Source organism: Staurois parvus, unplaced genomic scaffold (assembly GCF_062004578.1).
Source record: "Staurois parvus isolate SC_StPar_1 unplaced genomic scaffold, SC_StPar_1.0 ptg000147l, whole genome shotgun sequence".
Classification (NCBI taxonomy): Eukaryota; Metazoa; Chordata; class Amphibia; order Anura; family Ranidae; genus Staurois; species Staurois parvus.
Genome location: NW_028317943.1, coordinates 9,261,536 through 9,273,552, shown reverse-complemented (window position 1 = coordinate 9,273,552; position 12,017 = coordinate 9,261,536). Strand labels below are relative to the sequence as shown.

General features: G+C 39.3%; 1 protein-coding gene across 2 annotated transcripts in view; it reads left to right on the top strand.

Moving 5' to 3' along the window:
- SLC38A4 (solute carrier family 38 member 4) overlaps nucleotides 1-12,017 on the top strand; it is a 102,825-nt gene that overhangs the window by 50,568 nt on the left and 40,240 nt on the right. For both annotated transcript variants that reach the window (XM_089674017.1, XM_089674018.1), the window contains exons 5-12: nucleotides 1,701-1,774; nucleotides 2,417-2,509; nucleotides 7,977-8,058; nucleotides 8,144-8,226; nucleotides 8,394-8,452; nucleotides 9,076-9,345; nucleotides 9,607-9,686; nucleotides 11,675-11,775. In XM_089674017.1, coding sequence (XP_089530143.1) covers nucleotides 1,701-1,774; nucleotides 2,417-2,509; nucleotides 7,977-8,058; nucleotides 8,144-8,226; nucleotides 8,394-8,452; nucleotides 9,076-9,345; nucleotides 9,607-9,686; nucleotides 11,675-11,775 — 842 coding nt within the window. The remainder of the gene's footprint in view (nucleotides 1-1,700; nucleotides 1,775-2,416; nucleotides 2,510-7,976; nucleotides 8,059-8,143; nucleotides 8,227-8,393; nucleotides 8,453-9,075; nucleotides 9,346-9,606; nucleotides 9,687-11,674; nucleotides 11,776-12,017) is intronic.

Below are 12,017 nucleotides of genomic sequence, written 5' to 3'. Positions count from 1 at the left end.
TAACCAAACATTATAATTTTTTTACATTTTGTTTACATTTTCTTTATTTTTTTAATATTTTTTATTTTTTTAATTTTTTTTTACATACTGTCACCCTAGCAGTACAGTGTCACCATGGTGACACTGTACTACTTGTGGGGGGTGATGAAGATTTATATTTTTTTTTTACACTGATTGCTTTTACACCTATAAAGGCTATAAAAGCAATCATTTCTCCTTCTCTCTAACTGCATTCTTGCAGCCATTGAGAACTACTGAGTGAGCTGTGATTGGTCACAGCTTGTCACATGGTACAAGGCTGTTGTGAATAGCCTTGTACTATGTGACCTCTGTGATCATTCACAGATTTCACACGTAGTAAGCAATGATGTCAGAAGTGACATCTTGCTTACTACTCTGCATGTGATCACTGACTAGCCAATCAGTGATCAAATGATCGGGACCTCGTACAGAGGTCCTGTCCGACGATCGGTGTTCCACTGTGTCCGGAGGACACAGCAGGCACCGGATCGCAGTGCTGCGTGCTCCCAGGGAGCGCGCACAAGCAGGGTGTGGGGAGGTCGTTTATAAATGGCCACCCGACCCTGCACTGCCACCGTCCGGGAGGTGGTTAAAAAGCTGTAACTTTTTCAAATTTCATATTATTCTCATTTACTGTATATTTTGTGAAGATGACATTAAAGTTTGAGTATATTAAAGCAGAATTTGCCCATAAATGTTTGGTAACAATTAACGTTCAGAAGAACATACATTCCACAATAATAATTATGCTACCAAAATTAGTGTGTGCTGTAAATTGACTCCAGCATTGCTACTGTTTCTTCTTGCTGGAGGCCACTGTTGTATTGAAGCCCAGAACAGTCATGTCCTCATTGGAATCTTTCCCCCTCTCCTTGGTCTTAAAATTATATGTCACTTTCTGCAATTAAAATATGTAGATTTACAGCCTTGATTGTACGTCTTGGCTCAGGTATAGAGGAAGGCTGACAGAAGCTTTACAGTACAGCCGTTCACAGGCTACCAATATGGAAAAAAGGAGATAATATCAGGGAGATAAGATAACACACTATCCTTGTAAGTTTAACTCTTTTGTGTCTCCCTGGCAGCAGAGAGGCCAAGGCTACAGGGGCACTGGTGCGTGGCTTGGCTCCACCCCCACTCTCTCCTCATTGGCTCACAGACTTTGATTGGCTCCCGCTGCTGTTTCAGCCAATAAGGAGAGAGAGACCCGGGACAGCCGCAGCTCTCGTGCACCCGAGACAGCTGAGGCTCTTGCTGGATTGAGAGGGAGCTCAAGTGAATGTTAGGGGGAGGCTGAGGGGGGAGCAGCACACAGAAGGTTTTTTACCTTCATGCATAAAATGCATGAGGGTAAAACAACCTTCAGCTTTCATAACCACTTTAAAGCTGTCAACTGATTGGCCTCTAATGGCTCTGATTTTAAGCATAGTGTTGGGAATAGAGAGCAACTGTGCATGTACACAGCAGGACGAAACAGTGCATTACTGGATCTTAAACAGCCCAGGCACTTATTTTCAATGTTTTACATAGCTATGTCTGCAAAAGGGGCCAGCCTAAAGTGAGCTATTAGATTTAATTTTGTGACTAAAGTTCCATTTTAAGGTACCTAGTGATTTACAATTTTAATTTAAATGAGTTATCATTTCAAATAAATTAAGTCAATGTTCTTATCACATTAGGGTGCTTCTTCTTGGAGTTGCCATTTTATCATTGTATTCTGTACATCTCCTGTTAAAGACAGCAAAGGAAGGAGGTAAGAGTTAAACAGCTAAAAGCACAGCTAAAATGTGTATACAGTATGTGAACCAATTATCCAAAAGATTTGCAGATGTATTTAGATAAACTTCACATAATCGCATACTGCAGAGCCAGGAACATGATGCCACTATTTCCTCATTCAAGGATTCACCTACACTTACACCTACAAGGAACACTTTGTAAGAGTGAATCAGCAGTGTTATGATGAAGTTCCTTAAACAATAAGCATGCTGGAGGAGGAGAGGGGACGAGGGAACCTGAAAAGCTAAACCAGCAAATAGTTTGTTACCTTCCTGGATATTAAATAAATATATTCAGAAGCTCCACCAACTAATGCAAGCTTAAAGCCCAAGTAATGCAATTCAAAGTATTGAGAAATGTTATTGCACCCTGTAAGATTTTGTTTCATGGTTCAGACCTGCTTAGCTGTACAGATACACAAGTGTGCAAAAATGCAATGTTTTTTATATGTCCCTTGACAGTTGGGGGCATAGAGGCACCATAAGAGTGTTTTTTTCTATAGGAAATATAGCTCACTCTGTGAAAAGCAAATGCATGTTGCCTTAGCCTCAGCAACAGATATCTTAATATTAGTTATTTGCACTAATAAACTAAAGTTAATTATTTTTATTACCAGGTTCATTAATTTATGAAAAATTAGGAGAAAAAGCTTTTGGATGGCCTGGAAAATATGCAGCTTTTATATCTATAACCATGCAAAACATTGGAGGTAAGTTGATATGGTAAAAGTTTCTTGTAGCCAGGAGCGGACTGACCATTTGGAAACTCGGGCATTGCCCGAGGGCCCGGGGTCAGTAAGGGGCCCCATGAGATTCCCCTGGTACCTTTTTCATAGGCTTTTTTGAGTTTGGGAAGGACACAGGGGCCCCATGATCCCCTATTGCCCGGGGACCCCATGAGTTGTCAGTCCGTCCCTACTTGTAGCATATCTTTCTAGCAAATCCCTGAGAAAAAAAGCCTGGCCCCTTCTAGCATACTGTATTGACGGACCGTTGCTCTTTGTGGGGAAGCAGTGATCCAGCATGCACTGAGTCGGAAGTATAACTCACAAAGTTCATGCTCTTTGCTAATTGGAATGCATGTATCTTTCCCTCAGCCACATTCAATTTCAAAATGTTTCTGCAGCTGTGTACAGAGATATACATAGATTTTTTATATATACTGTATATATATATATATATATATATAAAAATATATATGATTTGGGTTGATACTGTGTCCTGACTATGTGAGTTTGTTGGCTTTATAACTCTCTCTTTACAGAAATTGTCTTTGATCCTGAGTTTTCTTATGAATGCATTGGCTTCTTTGATCTGGAGATATCACACTGCAATTCTAGATGGGTCACATCAATATTTACAAAACCTACAGATTATAATAGGTTACGCTACTATGACTATGCACACCCAAAACTATTACTGAATGCTTGTAATTATTACATATGTTTGAAATACAGTATATTCTGATACCACTGATTGCAAAAACAAAACAAGGGATATGCTTGAAAAACTCAGCAGAGTGGTTACCCAGAATGGATTTTTAAAGCAAGCCCTACGGAGAGCACATGAGATAAATGTATTTGGACCCAGAAAGAAACCCACAATAGAATATATTGGATTTGTGCAAACATTCGATCAACTGTCTGGAATCACACAGAAAACCACACCTCCAGGGGCGGACTGACAACTCATGGGACACCCGGGCAATAGGGATCATGGGGCCCCTGTGTCCTTGCGCAAACTCAAAAACGCCTATGAAAAAGGTACCAGGGGCATCTCATGGGGCCCTCTACTGACCCCGTGCCCTCGGGCAGTGCCCAAGTTTTCCAATGGTCCGTCTGCCCCTGCACACCTCATAATCTTAACATTTTGCAGGCTGATGGGATGCTTCATGCAGGAATGAAACAGGCCCCTTTACATCTTTAGAAGACTGGCAGGATCATCAGATCAGTCCTGGTCTAGGCAGACCCAATACAAAAGTAATCTCAACATAACCACCCATAACGTGGACAATTAGAGAAGTAATTGCAAATGCACTTGCAGCATCTGTCATTCTCTCATTTTGGGTGATATATTTTTCACCCTCAAAATGGTAACATTTACAAAAATGTGGGTTTTTCACTTGTAAAGCTGACTTTTGAATATATTTTATAAAATGCCTTTCTCCCTAGTTTAAAAGGACCACATAGAAAATGGTTCCACACATATTGCTCAGATATACAGGATGCCCACCTGTAACTGTAGTTAAAGCGGAGTTCCAGTCATTTTTGTGTTTATTAAAAGTCAGCAGCTACAAAAACTGTACCTGCTGACTTTTAATAATCACACACTTACCTGTCCCAGGGTCCAGCGATGTGCTCACCTGCGCCATCCCTTCTCTCCTTCTCCTCTCCCCGGTACCAGCATCCCAACTGTAGGCACCAGGCTGTGACAGATTACAGCTTCACGCTGTGCATCCTGATTGGTCTGGCAGTCTTCCAGGACCTGTGAAGTGTCCCAGAAGACTGCGGGAGGAAGGAGGTGCACCGAACTGAGCCAGAAGTGGGAGCGGGTACCTGTCAAAACCAGATATCCCCCCCCCCAAAAAAAAAGTGCCAAATATGGCAGTGGAGGGGGGTAGGAGGTAAACAAGCAGAGCTTCCACTTTTGCGCGGAACTCCATTTTAAACAAAATAGAGACATGCCAATATGCCAGAGGTTATACGCTTTGCCAAGAAATCTCATCAAGCCCATGAGCTGAGAGGTCACATGATATAGAATGTTTCAAAATCAAATAGGTAATTATTATTATTATACAGTATTTATATAGCACTAAAAGGTTTGCTCAGCGCTGTACATTATAGTGGGGGACAGAACATGAGACAATACAGTAACAAAACAAAACACGAGGGGTTCAAGGGCCCTGCTCTTTCGAGCTTACAATCTAGGAGGGTAATGTAACCAGGCAAGGTCTTTATCATAAAGAGAAGCCTTTCAGATCCATACATTGAACACCATAGTCCCTGCAGATTAAACATTGGCATTCTTATTCTTTTTAGATGAAAGATAACTGGATTTACTAGGAACCTTATAACCAAATCTGCCAGGACACTTTCTGCCCCTAGCTTCGAAGGTTGTTACGTCTGGTGTTGATAAGCTTTCATAAGCAATTGCAATTTTGGAAGATTTAAGCATTGTATGTGACTGTTACATAAGTTGTTTAATTGCCTTCTTGCTAATTAGAGGTAGTACTCTGTCTATAGGGTTACGATTGTAGCTGATTGGCTGTTTGCATTATTTAGGGATGATGGGTTTTGCTACAATTGTTGCCTGATGAAGGATCTGATGTTGAACTCCAAAACTTTGTTGTATTCATGTGACCAATAAATAAACCTAAGAAGAAAAGGAAGAGCTTGAATGTAATTTGGAGTGCGCCATTTTTATCTTTCTGTGCAACATGCTGGCAGGACACAGGCTTTTCTATTCAGTCTCTAGTTGATTTTTGAAGAAAACATACTAAGACTTTGCACACCTTTTGTTTTACAGTTAGAACTAAAAATGCCTTCTTTTGTGAATATTGGATGACAAACTGTGGGATAGGATATACATAACTAGATTATTTTTTTTCTTTTCTTCACTGTCTGTATTAAAGTAAACATAGCTGACTATTCCTTATGTGGTAAACTTTGTTTCTTTAACAGTATGACCTCATGGGAAATGTATGAATATCCAGCATTCTTTGACATCTCAGTAAAGAAAGCTTAGCATGAATATATTTGATTAATTATTTCAGAAAGACAATTCTTAGAGATCTGCACTCTGTCTTGAAAATTAAACTTGTTTTTATTCAGAAATGTCCTTAACTCCTTTAATTCTCAGAGACTAATTTAATTGTTAGCAGTTCTCGGATTTCTTTCTTATTATTTTTTGTCTAGAAAGAGAATTCTGTAAACATAAAAAATTTACTGTATTAACGCACACTGCAGCTTTTTACACATGATCGCTTCCATCACAAATACCAAAAATAAGAGCCCTAATTTTGGTTCAAGAAAGACAAAAAAAACCTTTATGCCATTGTGGCAAATTATAAATTCAAAACCATTAGCTCATAGCACAAATACAGTCTAACTTATTTATTCAACTTGTATACAGCTGTTTCAATATTGTTAACTATCATTAGTTCAAGATATTGAAAGCAAACCTTCTGTGTAATAGGGCTAGATAGTATTGGATAAAGGACTTGCTTATAAGTATGACATTATATTAACTAACTATAATAGTGTCCCAAGAGAAGCCACCATGCTTTGTGTGATGTAAATGCCCAGGTGCTCACCCACAAAGAAATCCATACACATCTAAAACAGGTATAGAGGCACTCACTCATAGTGTCCCAAGAGAAGCCACCATGCTTTGTGTGATGTAAATGCCCAGGTGCTCACCCACAAAGAAATCCATACACATCTAAAACAGGTATAGAGGCACTCACGGGTCTTGTAGTGGATGTAAATCAAAACAACCCCAATATTTTGTGGTACCATCTAGGCAACTGTAACAGCCGGGTTTGCCAGAAGTGAAATAGGTGGATGTTTTAGTAATAGGTGGTAGCACCGTATGCATTAAGAGATCTTTCAAATGTTTCTTCCGATAACTCATGATAGGGGGAAGTGTGTTAGTTAATGTTAGGCATTGATCACTGAAAACAATTGACCAGTAGCAATAGCTCAGATCCTTCACTGTATGGCACTCTCTTGCGATTTTGAGAAAGATGGACTGAGCTTCATGGAAACATCAACAATAAAAACGCAGTTGTTTTGATTTGCCTCTGCTGCCATACCTGTGAGTGCTGCTATACCTGTTTATATATATATATACACACACACACTATTTTGCAAAAGGTATTAGGACACCTGCCTTTAAACACACGTGAGCTTTAATGGCATCCTAGCCTTAGTCCGTAGGGTTCAATATTGAGTTGGCCCACCCTTTGCAGCTATAAAAGCTTCAACTCTTCTGGGAAGGCTGTCCACAAGGTTTAGGAGTGTGTCTATGGGAATGTTTGACCATTCTTCCAGAAGCGCATTTGTGAGGTCAGGCACTGATGTCGGACGAGAAGGCCTGGCTTGCAATTTCCCCTCTAATTCATCCCAAAGGTGTTCTATCAGGTTGAGGTCAGGACTCTGTGCAGGCCAGTCAAGTTCCTCCACCCCAAACTCGCACATATATGTCTTTATGGACAGTCATGTTGGAACAGGAAGGGGCCATCCCCAAACTGTTCCCAAAAAGTTGGGAGCATGAAATTGTCCAAAATGTCTTGGTATGCTGATGCCTTAAGAGTTTCCTTCACTGGAACTAAGGGGCCAAGCCCCTGAAAAACAACCCCACACCATAATCCCCCCTCCACCAAACTTTACACTTGACACAATGCAGTTAGGCAAGTACCGTTTTCTTGGAACCGCCAAACCCAGACACGTCCATCAGAATTCCAGACAGAGAAACATGATTTGTCAATCCAGAGAACACGTCTCCACTGCTCTAGAGTTCAGTGGCGGCATGCTTTATGGCACTGCAACCGACGTTTGGCATAGCACTTGCTAATGTAAGGCTTGGATGCAGCTGCTCAGCCATGGAAACCCATTCCATGAAGCTCTCTATACACTGTTGTTGTGCTAATCTGAAGCCCACATGGGAGTTTGAAGGTCTTTAGCTATTGACTCTGCAGACAGCTGACGACTTCACTGTGCTGACCCCGCTGTCTTTTGACATGTTTTACCACTTTGTGGCTGAGTTGCTGTTGTTCCCAGTTGCTTCCACTTTGTTATAATACTACTAACAGTTTAGTAGCAAGGAAATTTCATGGATGGACTTATTCTACAGGTGGCAACCTATCATGGTATTGATTTTATACATCTGTGGCCATGGAGGTGATTGGAACACCTGAATCCAATGATTTGGAGGGTTGCCCTAATACTTTTGGAATTATAGTGTATATATATATATATATATATATATATATATATACTTTGACCAATCATGCGCAGAACGTAAGAAAATAATTTGTATATTCTGCAGTAAAACATCATACATAATGATTATTCTGTAACAGGATAACAAACCTTATTTGTTAAAGTATAAAATAAAGACAGTTATACTAGAAGGCCATCTAATTACCCTTTTGTTGTTATTTAATGCTTTTTTCAGCTATGTCAAGCTACTTGTTTATTGTGAAATATGAACTTCCTGAAGTAATGAGAACTTTCATGAAACTGGAAGAGAATTCAGGGTATGTGTACACATTTATTTGACTATTTACACTATTTCTATATCCACTTACAGTAGTTCTAATTTTAGCGCATCTCTATATTTAGGGAATGGTATCTGAATGGGAACTATCTGGTGATCTTTGTATCCATTGGGGTCATTCTTCCACTGGCTATGTTGAAGAATTTAGGCAAGTACATATTCTTTTTCTTAGGATAATGCAAGATTTAGGATATACTGTATCACACTATGATCCTATATGATCAAAAGCATCTGCTGACCATTAAGAGTAATTTGCAGATTTGTCCAGATTTACATTAAATATAACGAATGTATTCATTTGTATAAATTGAACAGGTTATCTTGGATACACAAGTGGATTTTCTCTGTCTTGTATGGTGTTTTTCGTCAGTGTGGTAAGGAACCATTTTTTTTACTATGTACATTAAATTGAAAATTGTTTAAAGCTGAACTCTAGGAACATTTATAAATGACAAATGATTGCAATTCTGATTTTAAAAAAGTATTTTTTAAATACTATTGTAAGTACTTGGTGTGGACTCGGCAACAGCCTCTTCAAACCCACAATATGGAAGCACTTAGACTTGGAGAAGGTTAGCATTCGGAGCCAATCAGGTGTATTGCATGTGCTGACAAGGAACATGCTGATAGGAGGTGAGAGCAGAGAGATTACCTCAGCAGTCTTCTGTTGCTCTTTAACTGTGCACAGCAGCAGTCTGGGGTGATGAGGAAACACCACTGTATTCCTTTACTGTAGGTGGTATCGTGCACTTGGCTATTTTGTGTATTAGCAAGTAAAACAATTCCTTTATATGTATTTCATGTGTGATTTAGTTGTTCATCAGGAGATTAGCTTCAACACAGCACTTTTATTATTGTAAACTATAAAGTCCACATTTTAATTAAACTGCATGGCACCTTTTGTTAACACAAATCTGATCACTATTGTTTGAGCTAAGACATTTCAGCTATTTATAACACTGGTAGTAAAAAATGCTAAAAATTGTTTCTATTCCAGGTGATTTACAAGAAAACTCAGATACCATGCCCCTTACCTTTGCTGGACTCCCATTATGGAAATTTGACAAGCAATAATACTTATCATTTGCACCCCCTTATGATACAAAATTACACCATTGATTCCGGTGTAAACTTTATGATGGATTACAATCAAGGAGAGACAGCAGGGATTGGTGAACACAAAGACAATACCCATGGAAATGGGGTAGAATTTGAAGCTCACACAGATGAAAAATGCAAGCCCAAATATTTTGTGTTCAACTCCCAGGTAAGGCTGTATGTTGGCTAAGTTGTATTAACCCTTGCTATATGTATTATGGTCATGTGTTCATGAAGTCGATAGGCAGTGCTATACAGGGCTCGGTGAATATTATTTACAAATTTCAACCAGTTCTGTGTACAGTACCAGTGCCAGTTTTTCAGCAGTACAATGCCACATAATTTTCAATACTGGCTTTAATATAATTTATAGTGTATTGTACTTTTTTGAGCATAGTAAATAATTCTTTCTCCTCCTTATGTCTTTTAGACAGCCTATGCTATTCCAATCTTGGCCTTTGCTTTTGTGTGCCATCCAGAGGTGTTACCAATTTACAGTGAGCTCAAAAGGTACATAAACATCTATGTTTTAGATGGATCCTTTTATTAATATCCTTAAATGCAGCCTCAGATGCAGCCCACTGTTTACAACCTGTCACTGCTCCTTTTTTTCTACCATAATGAACATTTGCCAGCACTGGTGATAGAATATAAGTGGCCATAACCAGAGTGTGTCTGGATGCAGCCTATTGTACTTTACACACAGCACGTGTTTTATGGCATAAAGAAAACATACATGGCAGATACTGTCAGGGGTTAAAATTTAGAGTCCAGACCTACTAGCCGGTCACAAAACTTACTCTCCACCAGTTGCCCCACCCAACCTTGCCCAGGCCCGCCCCCAACCCCCGATTCGCCCCAAACCCCACCCTGGCCCGCCCCCAACCATGCCCCCTTAAAGCTTATGAAATTACATTTTTCTTTAGAATAAATAGTCCAAAATATAAAACTGTACACAGTAATTTATATCCCAGCTCCCCTGTACTCCATTATAGTGATATCACATGTATACAGTAATGTATATCCCAGCTCCCCTGTACTCCATTGTAGTGATATGACATGTATACAGTAATCATTACTGTAAACATGTCATCACTACAATGGAGTACAGGGGAGCTGGGATATACATTACTGTATACATGTCATATCACTATAATGGAGTACAGGGAAGCTGGGATATATATTGCTGTATACATGTCATATCACTATAATGGTTTACATGGGAGCTGGGATATACATTACTGAGTAATGTATATCCCAGATCCCCTGTACTCCATTGTAGTGATATGACATGTTGTAAACAGCACTTACTGTCCCCCCAAGTCCCCCACGGCGGTGGAGAGGGTGTCTCCTCTCAGTGGAGGAAAGCAGACCTCTCCTGTACCTGTCCCCTCGGTGGCGGTGCCGCAGAAGCCAGAAAAAAGAAGTTGTAACCCGGAACTCGGCTTCACAATGAGGCTTGGAGCGCAGGTGGAGTCGCTCCATGCTTCATCTGTGCTCACCACTCGCAGCCGCTCGCCGCTCGCCACAGAGGAATTTCTCCTCGCATTTGGCGAGCGGGCGAACTGTTTTTTCAAGCCCTGCTGTACATCCATAAACTGTGTCCAGTATCCTGATAAAAACATTGGCATACACCTGCATGTGAGGTCTGAGGTTTTAATGCGGACAAAGAGGGAAGGGCTGTTTTACAAATAATTATGGTAAAGTTCACCTGTCCTTTTAAAGGTGACAAGCAAAAAGGTCCTGTTTCCTATATTTTTCTTTCTGACTGATTCTTATGAAAATAGTTCTGTGAGATTACTTTGGTCAAGTTCGTTTGCTGTCATTGTTAATTGGCTAATAATTGAAAGTTTAACAGTGCAGCAAGGATACCCTCTAACTATGACATAGCGCTCTGATTGGTGCATGGTGTTAAGAACTGACATGGGACTTTTGAAAGTTTTTTTTTATTTATGCACAGTTTGATCACCAATGAGACCTTTTTACAATGAATGGATATTTATCACAGTTTGCATTTAATATAGGAATTTATTGCTTGAAATTCCCTATTTATATTTATATTGATTTATCATTTGAGCACTAAGAGTATAGATTATTGGTCACATGCATTTATATATTTTTACAATGTATGTATTAATAGTACTTATTTAAAGTTCGGACACTAGGAGGAAAGAGCACTGCACTTATTTAATTTATGTATTTAGTATGTGTGCTTGTGAAACACATGTTGGTGCTGGTGAGCTCTTAAATAATATTACTATTATTATCTTTCTGCTATGCAAGGATATATAGGTATTTCATATTTATTTTCTTAGTGAACTTACCTCCTCAAAGTAAACATACTTCTTGTGAAGTGAACAGCCTTTGCTCATTTAGTAAAATAATCCCATTATTTTGTAAATGAACCCTTCACTACTTTCTCAAGGCATAAAAATTATCAGTTCATACTTAATATGTTTTTTATCAAAGTTTGACATGCTTTCAATTTGTTTTTCTAGTCGAACCCGAAGAAAAATGCAGAGCGTTTCCAATCTGTCAATAACAGCAATGCTCGTAATGTATCTCTTTGCTGCACTTTTTGGTTATCTTACATTTTATGGTGAGTACAATGATTTTCTAATATATGGTCAAATGCTGAGAACATATAATATTTGATAAATAAACTCCAAAGATTGTTCATATGTCATTTTTATAACAACAGCTGTACTAACACAGCCATCAGTTCCTCCCCTCATGCCAGGGTACTAGGTGTAATCCTAGACTCCCATCTGTCCTTTCAGCCCCAAATAAAATCACTGTCCAAATCATGTAGACTTCACCTCCGCAACATCTCCAAGATAC